This window comes from Cuculus canorus, chromosome 2 (genome assembly GCF_017976375.1).
Source record: "Cuculus canorus isolate bCucCan1 chromosome 2, bCucCan1.pri, whole genome shotgun sequence".
Classification (NCBI taxonomy): Eukaryota; Metazoa; Chordata; class Aves; order Cuculiformes; family Cuculidae; genus Cuculus; species Cuculus canorus.
The window spans coordinates 87,375,292-87,389,708 of NC_071402.1; the positions used below are offsets into that span (position 1 = coordinate 87,375,292).

The following is a 14,417-nucleotide window of genomic DNA, read 5'->3' on the forward strand; positions in this document are numbered from 1 at the left end:
GGTCCCCTGTAGGACGGGGAGAAACAGACAGTGCAATTCAGAGCAAGGACAATTCTCCCCATTACACCCTTTTGTAGGAGAAAAATGACCCACACAGAGCACAGCGAGAATGCCCAGTGGGAAGTAATCCTCACTGCAGTGCACTAGCCTGTGCTCCCCCAGCCACAGGACACATCTAGCTTTGGGGTGTCCCTCAGAGGCTCCAGTGTGTCAAGATCTGTAGAGAATGAACTGCAGCAGGGCAAAATCTGAACCACCTCTAAGTACTAAAGTAGCACAGGCCAGGGACCCTGCAGAAAGATTTGTCTACGGAACAGGGAGGCAGCAAACCCACTATCATTTCGGGTTTGGAGCTCTTAAGGCAAGTTTTACACATGCTTTCAAGTGCATTCCCCTTGCTGTACCAGCAAACATGGATTTCAAGTCCTTACCTAGTCACAGGACTCCCGGAGCTGGAACTTTAAGAAAAACAAAGTAATTTGTGACTGGTGCCACAGCTGTTGTGGCTGGATGTGTCTTTCCTCCTGCCAGCATGTCCAGGGCAGCCCAAATTTGAAACCTGATTTGGTAGGTGGCCTCAGATGATCCAGTTTGCTTCTAAGGGGCTGTTAGCAAGAAGAAATAAATCGAAAATCTTTTTAGCTGTGGGTACATAACTGGCCTGTGCCGCTCTGATTTGTGTGCCACTACAAACAGCAAACTACATTCTAGGAATTACGCTTAGCATTTTCAGCAGATAATGAAAGGCATTTTGATAATTGCGTCAAGCATAAGTGAAACATCTCTATAGTTACTCAGTAACTAAGATACTTTGTCAACAGAGAAGCGACAGGGTTCTTATTGCCTCTTTAGTTACTCAGAAAAATTGAACTGTTTACAACAGAGGCATTCAATATATTGTATTTGCTAATGCTGCATTTCAGTGGTACGGCCATAGAAATCAAGACGTGTGTCATGTTTGAATCATGGAGGAGCCCTTTCAGAAAAAAATAATGCTTGCAAGGAATATTTTATATACGTAAACTGTATTTTATTGGGTGGAGAATTAAATTGACATAATGAATCAGAGGATGCCAATATTGTAAAATTACTGATCTTCAGCTCCCAATTCATTTCTAAAGACATGCACTGCTGTGCAGGAATCTACACCCTCAAGGGCATTTGAAGGCCTCTGAGTTTATTTGAGTCAGGGTAAAAAAAGAAATTTCTGGTAAATAGGGCAGAAGAAAGAATCAAGGTTATTCACAGATCCCAGCTCTGTCTGTGGGTCAGTGAAGTTGCCTTTTCCTCAGCATCAAGAAAATAAAAGCTGAGCTGTGAGAAAACAACAGTTTAGGAGGATCCTTTTAAACATGGATGCTGGCATACCGCTGGAAGGTTGGGTCTTTTTAACGTTTTGCTGCTGTCTTTTGATTTATTATACATAATGTTCTCTCTCCGAGTGAGAGATTGGTGGTGACAAGCAGTACGGGGAAAGTATGCACGAAAGAGGTGAACCTTTAAAGTAGGAAGTAAACCACAGTATTAGATACTTTGCAGTTGGATTTAATTAGGATAATTAATTGTTGCTCTTTTGCAAGCAGAATGAAAGGTGCAAAGCCACAGGGCAAAGACGAGTGGCTTGATGGGGCTCAAGGGAGGGGAAGGAAGCCAACAGCTCCACCATGGAGCAGCAAGGAGAGCTCCCCTCGTCGCAGAGGGTGGCATAAATCATCACTGCCTTGGCACAGCTCGCCATAACCACACGCACCACAGGCCAGCCTGGTCCACAGCTTCCTGAGCTCAAACACCTTCCTGCAGCCCAGGAGCTCCCGAGCTGAGGGGACTGCTCTGGCTGCTGCTCTCTCCAGTAGCTCACCCCTTCAGAGGGACAAAGGAGGTTCCTTCATCAAAAATCCCTTTAATTGGCAGCAAGCGTGAAGTATTATGCAAATAGATTTCACTGAAAACAGGAAAAAGAGGAAACCATAGGAAAAGAAATGACAAGATCCCCTGCTGCTCTGAAGCAACTCCTTTGCTCTTTCTAAAGTAGGCTGCATAAATATTGATCTAGCCGGGATATGCCCTACATTCATTTGCACAGGCATTATAAATGTGCTTAAGAATGAGAAATCAATCTTGTTTTTCTGCATGGTAAACATGTACAGCCAAGAATGCACACAGATAATGCAAATCACGGCTCTCAGGCTTGCCACTTAAACTTCAAGTTGGAAAAGGTGTTCTTGGGGGATTTCTGAGAAAAAAGATCTTACCTATTTGTTTATTTTCAGATATTTTCATTAATCCCTATACAAGACATGTAAAACACACTCTCCCTCCAGTTCTATTTATAATCTATCATCTAACTAATTTTCTGTATTTTGCCTGCTGAATTTGTTTAGGCTACTTTTTCAAAACCTTCTCCAAGCAAGGCAAGTTATAACCTTAGGCATCCCTATAACTTTATTGCCTCCTCTGTCATTAGCATTCCGTCCGGTTGAGCACTGCAACACCACAACTGGGAAGATCATATCATTATGTTGCAAAAGCAGTAGAGTTTCTGCACTAGAGAGCCACAGGGTAGCTTTGGAATCACCGAATGATTAATAATTAATACATAAGTGCTGGATAATCCGTTGAGACAGTCATAGTGTAGGAAATTTATTAGTATTTTCTCTGGAGAACATTGCTACTAAAATAATAAAATTTTAACAAGAACCCTCTCATTATAACCCTACTGAATTACCAAAACAGTGCAAAGCTGCCTGATCTTGCCATACATTGTAGTAAGTTTTTTACTAAGCAAAGTGTATGTGTGCTCATAAAGTAGAAGATATGGCAGACGATAGGTGGCAGATATAAGGACTTGCATGCTCAGCTGGAGTTTAGAAGAAAATGATTCAGCTCTTTTTTAAGTATCTGATGTATATTGTTTGAGGTGCCATTTGGCCAGTTCCTCTGCCAGTTTTATTGGCAGTTATTTTCAACTTCATTTCTACATTCTAAATTACATACCCTCTTTGGAAAGCATTTAAAATGTTTATGTTGTTGCAAAGAGAAAATAATTTTAAATTAAAAATGCAGAGTCCCTTTTCATAAACATGACTCCAGCACAAGGTGATGCCGTAAATAAACAGAGCAGGCTTTAGATTGTGAAAACAGTATGTTTAAAGACTTGGCAAAGGCAGGAAGAAAAAATGAGTGAAGTGATCTCTATTTCTTATAATTACTTGCCATGCTGACAGAGCTCATCACTGTTGGCCTCAAAATGAAATAATTGTCACGCTGCATTTCAAAATTGTGATTCAGGAACCGCGGGATATGTCTTTCTATTTCACAACATCGTTTTATATGGAGATACATGTACTGTGAGGATGCCGAACCCAGAATATTCCCATGTTACAGAAGCGTGGTTTATGTGAACACTGACTGAAATGTGCCATACTTGGTAACTTATCAATTTACTCTTGGTGACTAATGATCCTGTGTTAAAACGCTAGATATTCTTATAATGGGCAGGTACTCCATATTGTAAAACACTTTTTGTTCAGCCGTACATTCAATGTGATTTGCAGCTATGCTGCAGAAGCAATACAAAAAGATAAATTTGCCTACTGAAGGTAGCTGCCAGGCTCAACTACATGCAGGAGCAGAGGCACCAGCTCGCAGAAAGCAGTGTCTTCCAACAAAATGGTTTCAGCCAAAGAAGTGGAGCTTAGAGAATAATGCAATGTTACAGCTGAAGTACAGAGATAATTGATCCTATAACATCTGCTCAAATGTAGTGACACCAAAAATAACACTTCTGTCTGTGTTGTTATTCCTTGTTAAAGCAGACTGTAAACATGTGACATGACCCCAGCACATCAGGGAATTTGGGAACAGAAGAAGCTTGCTATGGCAATTACTCTTCGCCTGCCAAAGAAGGAACTTTCCCAGCAAAATTTTAATAAAGACATTGTTTGAGTTGCTCCCCAACAAGCTCTCTGAGAAGGAAAAAAGGATCATGTACTTAATTAACCCCTTTAATAAGGGATATTCTTGTGTCAGTTTTACAGATGGAACAAAGGACTAGGGGTTTTGCTTGATTTTTGCCTTATAGTAACAAATTGTATTGAATCCTTCCAGGGAGGAAAACAGGGCTGGGGGTGGGGGGTGGGGGTGAGGAGGATAGGAAAAAAAAAATCTTTGGTATGTCATAAGTAATAACTTTCCTAAGAAATTGCTCAAGATTTTCCTTTTGTTGCAAATTACTATTGAGTTTGATCAACCAGAACCCTTCGTTTGCTTACTCTACCCTGTTCTGATTTCCCCTGGTTTGAAGCAGTGGGGAGCCAGTCCCAGCTCCTGTCCAGCAAACAGGCTCATACATACATGCTGCTAGTTTCCCTTCTACAGTATAAACACAAGGGAATATTTAACTAAGTTGAAAAGGGACACATTTAAAACTGATAAAAAGGAAATAATCTCTTTGCACAAGATGCAAATCCCTTCCTTCCAAGTATCAGGACAACCAAAATCTTAGCAGGATTTGAAAGAGGACTGGTAATGTGTGCATAAAAATAAACAAGAGCTTTGGAAGAGATTTATGTTCTTGTGCCAGAAGCCATCATCCACTGCAGTTTCGGGAAACAATTTCTGAGGCCGGTTATCCCACACTATCTACCATCATGTTCCTTGGATCTTTCCTTTAAGTGTGTGGTAACAACTACTTTGCAGAAGGATGCTGTCTAGAAGGACCAATAGTATATTGCACTTCTGTTCCTGAAAAAGTGTAGGTAGAAAATTTTACAAATTATTTACAAATCATTTCTATATCTCAACCCTCACAAAAATAAAAGAGCTGTTGATTAGTATTTGACTGATAGTCTGTTGTTACACTGGTTCGACAGTGACCACATTGACAATCAATTTCTTGCTGCATGACTCAGACTGCTAATTTCAGCCTGTTAAGTCTTGCCTCACTTAGGTTTCATGCGTGTCAAGGCTCTGGGTGATGCGATCTCACTTTGATGTTCTCCATGACCTCCAGAGGAGATCCAGAGGTCATCCACCATAATGCACCTTACTTATCAATGCTTCCCCTTTGCAATGAGATGTTTTCAGTGTAAATCTCATACAGAGGCTTCATGAAATCTTTGGATTCCTCTCATCCATACATCCCTCACTGGTCATGGAATAGCCTGCCTTTTTACCTGTCAGATACCTATCTGGCTCAGTGCGACCACTTCCCTTGAAAGCTGGTCCACGCCACCGAAGACAGGAGGATAGTCAGCAGAGCCTTTCCAGCGCTTTCCGCATGCTCCTGCACAGCTCCCCTGAGAGGTCCCGAGGCTACCCACTGGTTTTGGAGAGCAACACGGTCTGTCTGACTTGGATAAGCATTGACTCTCAGAGTAAGTGATGAAGATCAGACATGCCTGAAGGTAAATGGTCCCTCAAGGTAGCAGAGCTCTGGCCAAAGTATGTGAAAACAAAGCGTCACAGACTAAGAATGAGGAGATTTTTTTCAAGCAATGCCACCACCTAAGGGAAAGGTTTTCCACCAGTAACCTAAGAATCCACTGCAGATTCCTTGTACACTATGGTATCTGATATGGAGAAAATACAAAAGAACAGTCAAGTAGGCTACTAAACAAAATATTTGGCTATCGCACAGAACTGAACACAGCCCACCCATGCTAAGTTATGATGGATGTGAAGCCCCCAGCGGCCCATCTGCAAATGCTCCAGAGAAGAAGGCCAGCTCTTATTTGCTATAGACCAACCACATGGAGAAAACATCATCACTGCTGGGTTTTTTTAAGGGATGATTGGCCATGGTCACAGATGCCCTGCAAGTTCCTTCTATTTGCCTCTTCAGCTCTGCAAGAAAAAGCTTCATTGTGTGTTCCAGGTGACACCTTTGTCAGAAAATGTGTTCTTGAAAGCCTCAGGTCCCGGCAGTATTGAATTCCAAACCTGCTTCTGGTGTAGGGCTGATCTGTTTGGTGAGGCAAAAAAATGTTTCAGGTAAGTGAAAACTGAAGTTTGAGATACCATTATGAAAACCGCTCATCGGTATCTGTTGGCAGAAGCAATGTTCCTAAAAATCCAACTGACTTTCAAAGCATGGCATTTCCCAGTTGCACAGGGGCTGCTGATGTGTTTTTACATGTTCATTGCCTCTCTTCTCAAGAGGCCAATGAATATTTTAAGCGCGAGGCGTGTCTCACTCTGTGGAATAGGTAGGTCATGGGCCCTGAATATCCTGGAGAGCGTGCGACCCGTGACAGTGCCTGGACATTTACATGCTTTGGAAAACTAAGACCTTGTTCTGCTCTAGAAATAAGAATTCACATCAGTTTGGAGAACCTCGTTTGTCCTTGCTTTGGTCGGAGTAGGTGGAGTCTCACAGCCCGATGAACTCTGTTCTTGGCACATAGAGAACAGCTGTCCCCTCCTTCCTGCAGCTTCCCTCCCACCCGAGTCCCAGGTCAGCTTCTGCACAAACTGACAGAGAGCACAGAGCAGGCTCTTACAGCAACCTGGGTTTCTGCATGGGGAGCCCTGTCATCTATCGGTGAAATGATGGACTCATTTTCCTGGAAGTTTTGTTTAGCCTCACCCATGAATGCTAGGCTCATTCCCATCATTCCAGCATATTACTAAGAGCTCTCCTAATCTCATGCAACAGCATGGCACAGCCCTGTGACTATGCAGTCATAGCTGAAATGCCTGAGTGAGCGAGCAATGGAGGGGTGGAGATGTTAAGCGAAGGCACCTTTGGTAGGTGCACTCATGTGCTGCTGACATGGCACGGGGGAGAGATTCTGTACACAGATGTGCAGCCGCCTGCATGGAAGTCAATGGACATTTTGTCACTATAGTAGCTAAAGCAAAACACCTCTGCTCCCCTAGATTTAACTCCTCCTGGTCCTATTCATCAAGCAGAGCTCAGATATGTGTTCTTTGCTGTTGATAGCAATCTGTACTTGGATAAATCATCAGTAACACATTTTTAGAGTTTCGTTTCCACTATACTATTCTCACTTCAGTGCTCATGTCATTCACAAATAAATAACACGTATTTATGTGATGGATTCTTACTGTATTAAAGCAATACCTGAGATTCTTAAGGTGTAATTCATTTTAATACAGAGCATTTCCATTACCCATCTGACAGAGCAGCTCCACTCATACTGGCACAATGTAGTGGGTAACGCACTGTACAGAAGCACCAAATACAAGTGAGCAGGGGCATGCTAAATCAACTTTGTTGCCAAACCTACTGTATAGCAGAAACATAGCCTCAGTCTCGCATAAAAGGCCTTTTAACAACAGACAGTATCCTCTAAGATATTTACAAGTGAATTAATGGGAGATGACTAACCTCATGAAAAGCTGATACCAAAAATATCTGAGTCTCACGGGTCACTTCAAATAAGCCAGTCATGCTGTTTGGGGCTATATATTATGTAAAACCACTGCATTCAAGTCACTGTGTTGGCTGCAGCTTAACGAATCCACATTAATCCATCCCTATCACTAGCGACAAATACTGCACCTTGAGGAGTTGTGGGGCTCAAACAGAAAGGGCTTAATATGCCACATGAACATGAAAGATAAAAGAAATAATTACAAGGAAGGATTTATAAAGTTCTGGAAGAGAATCTTTTAGCGCATTAATATCTAGCAGGCGATGAAACTCCTTTTCTTTTTTAAGAAAAACAAACAAAGCACGTAGCTCAAAATGGAATAGCTGAAGACACAGTAAGAGGATTAGTGTATAGAGGTTGCTGAGTTCACTGGCAATTACAAGGCCTGGCTTCACAACCAGTATCTACACAAATTAAAACCAAAATCTGTAAAATACTGCTTTAATCTGAATACAGTATTTAATATGACACTAGAATGTATAATGCAGACCTGTAAACAATCCAGGAAACAAAGCTGGTGGGTTTTTTTCTCAAATTCGTGTCCCTGCACGTTGCTTTCATCCTTACGGTTAACAGTCACCTGCTCATTACCTTGAACAGCAATGGAGAAGCTGCTATTTACTTCTGTAAATTGCCTTCCTCGTACGTGATGGGAACAAGAAGTCCTGGATAAGAAATTCCAAAATTTGCTAAGGAAGCTGTGCATCCCAGCTCCTCCACTGCAATGCTAACATAACAAAACCTGTGTGTTTCACAACTGAAAATATTTGTGTAATCAAAGGAACTCCACATTGTGCGGCTGCTGCTGGCTTAGGAAAACCTCACCTTGCTGAAAGCAGTACAGGTGGGCTCTACCAGAAGCTGAAATCCAAGTAGCCACATATCGCTAGCAAGTAATGCTGTGTGCCAGTCAAACAACGTAATGACAGGATTCTGCAGCCAGCTTCAGCCCCTCTTCCTAGAAGAAAGTGGGACAAGACTTCCATTAACCGATAAGAGAGCTTCACAATCTGGTGCTCTGCTTTTGGGACACACGGACCTGAGTTCTACCCATTATTTTGAGAGGGGCTTAATGTGCAGCCATGAAGGTACTCACCTCTTTTCTTATCTCTCTGTAATATGGAACTAATTACACTTACATTTGTAAAATGCTTTGAGGTGCACTGATGAGGAACCTATAGTGGTGTTGATATTACTTGTATGAAAGTGGTTTTAGAATCAGAAATATAGGTAACCCTTGTTGAAAATTATTTAGGGGGCTGTATAGGTACAAATAACCTTCTGGATAATGCAAGTCCAGCGTTCCTGAAACACAGGGGCAACTGTAAGATAATTCACAGTCTAAGTCTATTTCAGGCATCACTTAATGGAAACTTTTCAGTTCAAGGAGAGTTATTAATCATAAACTCAATCTAAAGACACATCTAAACCTAAGAGTTTCCTTGAATAAGCACCAACTTAAACACTTTACTATGCTGACAGACTCACACAACAAGATGAGCACAACTAGGATGGAACACTTACACACTGCTGCGCTTCAGTTCACAGCTGGAGCAGCAATCAACATAAATCCTTGATTTCTTGTTATCTGCATATCAAATTTGCTCCTACAATTGCAATAATTGCACATATGGATGAGGAATACAGGTGCACACCTAGCATTTAAAAAAAATGAAATTTATCCCTACTGGTAAAATTATAATTTTGAGGATGTCTTCCATATGATAACTTTCAACTTCTCTTTATGAAAAAAAAAAAGGATATTATTACATTGTTTAATCTGAAGCGGTCCTTTTGCTCATCTATCTCCTGGTCTTCGAGTTACTCGTACAGTGGCAAAGGTCTGGGGTTTGCTTCAGCATTTTGACATTGAAATAAGTCTCTTGCTTCCTTGTCTGTAGGGAAATTGTTACTAGAAAAACAGGCTACCAAAAAAGAGAGGTGAGCAAAGTCTCTAACATTTTGTAGGATTGAAGGAGATTACATTCCTGCTTTTTAAGCTCCCTCCTCACCTTCACATGTTAACTGGAATCACTGGACTGATTCATACCTTCTTAAAACACAGATAAACATTTAACAGCACCATTGATGATGACTTATGGCAGAGAAAGTATAAAAATAATCTTTCCCACAGTAGTATTTCTCATTGCTCATCAACTTTTGATCCAGAACTGACTTGTCAGTCAAGTTTTCTGTAGTCAAGGATTGGGGATTAAGCAAGTCCTGTTTAATGAGGGCATACTATTTTGAAATTCTATCTTTGAAAACAAAGCCCAAATTGGGTAATTGTTGTATACTTGATATAATTAAAGAGTTCTCTTTGAGGATAGTCCAAGGTAAAACTGAGTCTACAAAGGCTCTGTGCTGTTTGTACTATCCCACCGCAGCAGATATCTCAGAAAAATTAGACAGTACCAGTAAAGCATCACTGAATTGCCTGGCAAAACATTAATTGTAGCTAAATCAAGGGATTACACAAAGTGATATAGTGTTAAAAAACAGAACAGACAGAACCGTCAGTAATATAAATTGAACCTGCACCTGATCCTCTCCTGTTTTCACAATGAAAGAGTAGGTAAAACCAGAGACTTTGGCTGATGTCCATTATCTGTCCCTTCCCTGGTAGAAACATCTAATAACAGCATAGTGTATCCCCGAGGGATTTACACAAACTTGTGAGAACTCGGGGAGGCAGATTTCCAAAGCAGCTGAACAGGAGTTAACACACTCCAAGGACCACTGCAGTTGCTCAGTCAGCTCCCCAGTTGCGTGCGGCAGTCCGATGCCTCCTGGCGTAGCTGTAGTAGCTGCCAGCAGTGAAGACTGCAACAGCTCCAGCCTCTGTGAGGATTTCACCTTAGTGTTGGTCTGCCCTGTTGCTCAGGGAACCCTCTGGCTTTGATAACTCTGGATGTAACATCACCCACATCATCTCGTGGTTTCAAGACCACCTGGCATTTTCCTGCCACTGTCTGTGGGAGAGTGTAATTTGTTCATTCAGTACAAAGAGTTTGGACATGGAGTAATTTATAGTAATCTGTGATAAATTACTTTTATTCCCTTACTTTTTGTTGACAGCTCCTATAATCAGAAAACTCTTTTTCAAGATTGTCAGATTCTGGTTGGAAAGCTGCAGAATGCAAATAAACCTATTTCATTTTACCTGTCTTCCAAACAGCCATCATCAATCAAACTTTAGAAAAGGGAAATACATATTTAATCCTTCCACTTCCTCCTGACAAACATCAATTTGATAAGCTCCGTTCCCATGTCTCACAACAGCAGTTAATCCCTATCAATTCACAACTCCAAGAGAGTTTAAGAGTATCTATCAGTTACTGGGAAACAGCGAACAGCCTATTTTCTCATAAGCCTGAGAGTTCAGTTTAAATATGCATATATTTACAGATTTCAAGCACACTTGCGTAAAGAAAAAACAACCAGGCTTGGTACCACCAACATTTGGAGATATTGGGTCACTATAGAAACTGCTGCCTTCATACTCGAGGAATTAGGAAGAGCAACAGCGTGGTCCCTTTTTTCCCCAATGGTGCAATTCAGGGCTCACAGGATACTGGGAGCCTCAATGCAGCCTACTGCTCCTGAACAGATTTCACAGAACAGTGATAAATCCACCAATTTTTCCACCCTCAGGACTTCAGTATGCCTACTTTGTTTTCTAATTGCAAAAAGCTCTTCATTAGCAAGGCGGCTGGCAGTGGTGAGTTAGCCTGGCAAGAGGGAGAGCAAGGTCAGCTCAGTCCCTGGCTGCTTCTCGAAGTTGTGTCGCAGAGGGTGGCTGCTCTGTGCAGGCTGAGAAAGTTGTGGCGTAAATCCAGAACTGGAGCTATATCAGTCTACCCCACTGAGGATCTGACCCAAGGCTATTTAACTGACCTTAACTCTGTGTTCCTACACTATACGGACTATCTTACCAGAGAAGACAAAAGGAGCTTGTTTAGTCTAGCAAAGACAGAGAGAATAAGAAGTCTACCAGGGGACACAATTGCTGCCTAGAAGTACCTTGGTGGTAAACACTCTGGAGTTAAAAAAGAAAAGCTGTTTAAGTTAGAGGGCAATGCTGGCATGTGAGAAAATGGGCATAGACTACCTCTGTGTAAACTGAGATTGAAAATTGGAAGGAAATTCCCAACAGTGAGGGCAGGGTGGCCCTGGGACAGTCTTCCAGTTAGTGCAGTGGATAAATCAGTTAAACTCATTTCAAAATGATGTTCAACTTGTTTATCTACCATGTTAGGGGTGCTGCTACGTAGGATGTGGGATCTCGCGTCACATGGGAGAAAACTGTGTGTCCTAAGGGGATCCTTCTTCAGTTCCATGTTCCTAAGTAACACTGGAGAACCTCTGTCTTCTGGACTTTTTTCTGTGTATGTGTGTGCATGAACATCTAGGTATCTGAACAACCTGGGAAAAGTAGAGCTCCTCTCTCCCCGCTCCTTCTGAAGAACAGAAGGGTTGGAAACCATTTTCCAGAATCTCTCTTTTATGTCAAGTATTCCTGTTAACTATAATGTTCCCTAGATCTTGCCGTCTCCTCCTTCTGAGTGTGTCTCCACGTGTGTGTGTTTTCATGTTGCATATTTCTCTCACACATTTAATTCAGGAGACCTGGAGTAACCTTCATGAAGTAGGTGGTGTGAGGGTGGTGCGGAGCAGTAGAAATAAACCAGAATGTACAAAGCAGCCAGAACCAGACCTCAAAATACTCAGTGCTGCATTTCTTCTGTGTGCTGCTTCTGTCAAAGGAGTTTTTGGGCACCAGTTTAAGCCTTTAATGGACAAGCAAGGCCGTCATCATCTGTCAGTCTGTGCTTTAGGTATGGTCCTAGTTCTCTTGTCCAGCAGGAATTCCAAAGACACTCTTACTGGTGATTGCAGGTCCAGATACAGGCCAGCAAACTGCACGGTCAGACTGTAATTAATTTAGATTGTTCTGTTTAGAAAGTGAGTGGTTTCCACAAAAAAAGTAAAATATCAGCTTTGTTGCTATAAAGCCTTTTAAAAGGTGGTCACGTAGTTCTATCACAAGTTCTTTGGGGGATACCTCTGTTTTCTGTGTCTGCTTGTGTGGGGTATGAAGATGGCAATGTGGAAGTATGGAGGAATGTTTTATTAGGAGAGGTAAACTGTAGTTTCATTATGGTTCTGTTTTTTTTTTATGGTTCAGATATTATATGTACATACTAAAAAAACACACCAACTGAAAATACTGTTTCACTAAAAGTTTATCTCAGAGTTCATAGTGGTGATTTATCTCCCCTAACATTGACGTAACTGATTAATTGCCCAAAACTCCCACTTTATTGCAGTCTATAGCATTTTTGATGAATATCTGGCAAGATGTTTCACTGTGATTTTACTAAATATATTAAAAAGGGACGATCTCAGACAGTTTCAGCCCTATCCAACCTACATTACTCAGCTAAAACATTCCCAGGAACATGAAAGATTTCTCCAAATAAATACCATAGTATGGTGTTCTTACATAATGAAAACTCATATTTTCACACTGCTAATTGAATTTATCTGATTGTAATTTTTCTTTTCAAATTCATTTATAATCACATTTTTTTGAGGGAAAATATTGTTTAATGGCTGCTTCTATGCAATTTTCAATATATTTTCGGTAATTTTAGTCCCTGAAATAACAGTGACTGGCTAAAGGGACTGAAACCTCTGTGTCTACTCACAAAGCAACTTTTCCTTGGTATGTGTGTCTGCACATATATATTCTCGTTTTTCACACACATTTCCATGTCTCTCTGCACTTTGGATCTGAAGAGACCATCTCTCTCCTCAAATGAGATCGCCTAGACTCAGTGTTTCGGTTCTGTGCTGAGACAAGCCAGTGTGGACAACAGGTCAGATGGGAAAGAGGGGAATGCATACGGTCACTGAACCTGTACAATCATTCCGTGCACGCTGCCAGGTGGCTGTGAGCCAGCAATTACCACTCAGTGCCAACATTCCGCACGAGGCACAGCACAAAGGTGACTGTACACAGGTCCCATTATCAGCGCTGCACGGTTTCCCTTGATCAGCCATTTCTGTAAAGCCTCTTGTAAGACTTAAGGAATCATGGAATCATAGAGTGGTTTGGGTTGGAAGGGACCTAGAACATCATCATGTTCCAACACCATGGGCAGGGAAACCTTCCACCAGACCAGGCTGCTCAAACCCGCAGCCAGCTTGGCCTTGAACATCTCCAGGAATGGGGCTTCCATAATATCCCTGGGCAACCTGTGCCAGCGTGTAACCACCAGGCGTAGCACAATGTCCTGGAATCACGTGAAAAAAGATTTGTCTTGCTGCCATGAGGAGCTGTGCATTCTGCGCCTCCTCGGGGTCAGCGAGGGGAAGCACCCTGACTTCCAGCACATTCCGTTGGAATGCTCAGCAGGGAATAGAGGGAGAGGGGGAAGAAGAAGAGGCAGAGAGAGCAGGGAGAGAGGGAGGAAGGGAAGGCGGGAGGAAGGGAGGGAGGGAAAAGGGAGAAGAAAGGAGAGCGGGCAGACAGCCGGTCCCCGACACGCAGCATCTCCTCGCTGCCTCCTGGGCATAAGGGGGTGGGTGGCGCCGGCCGGCACCCGTAGTTAGAGGCGGAGTTGCCTCAGGACTACATTCCCCAGCAGCCCGCGCGTCCCCCCCAGGCAGGGGCGGTGGCGCTGTGTTTATCGGCGAGCCCCAGCCCCGCCCCGCCGTGCGAGCGGTGACGTCACCATCGGCGCACCTCCCCCCCGGCTCCCCTCGTCAGCAGCAGCGGCGGCGGCGGGGAAACGGGGGGGGCAGCTGCTTAATATTCATGAGGCTGGCGCGGGCGGGCGCGCGGGCGGCTCAGTCGCTCCTCGCTAATGGCGCCGGCGGCAGCCGGGGCGCGGGGCTGAGCCGGGCGAGCGGGTACCGCCGGAATGCGTCCTGCCTGAGCCCTCCCGGCGCCGCTGCTGCTCCGCTTAAACCCCGTTCTACTCCTTCCTCCTCCTCGTCCCGGCAGGGCGGCGG

At 43.0% G+C, this 14,417-nt stretch overlaps 1 protein-coding gene across 1 annotated transcript in view; it reads left to right on the forward strand.

Annotated features, from left to right (window-relative positions):
- The first annotated feature begins 14,205 nt into the window (after nucleotides 1–14,205).
- Nucleotides 14,206–14,417, forward strand: part of PHLPP1 (PH domain and leucine rich repeat protein phosphatase 1) — a 144,862-nt gene continuing 144,650 nt past the window's right edge. Inside the window, 1 exon segment of the mRNA XM_054058791.1 lies at nucleotides 14,206–14,416. Coding sequence (XP_053914766.1) covers nucleotides 14,221–14,416 — 196 coding nt within the window. The 5' untranslated portion in view covers nucleotides 14,206–14,220.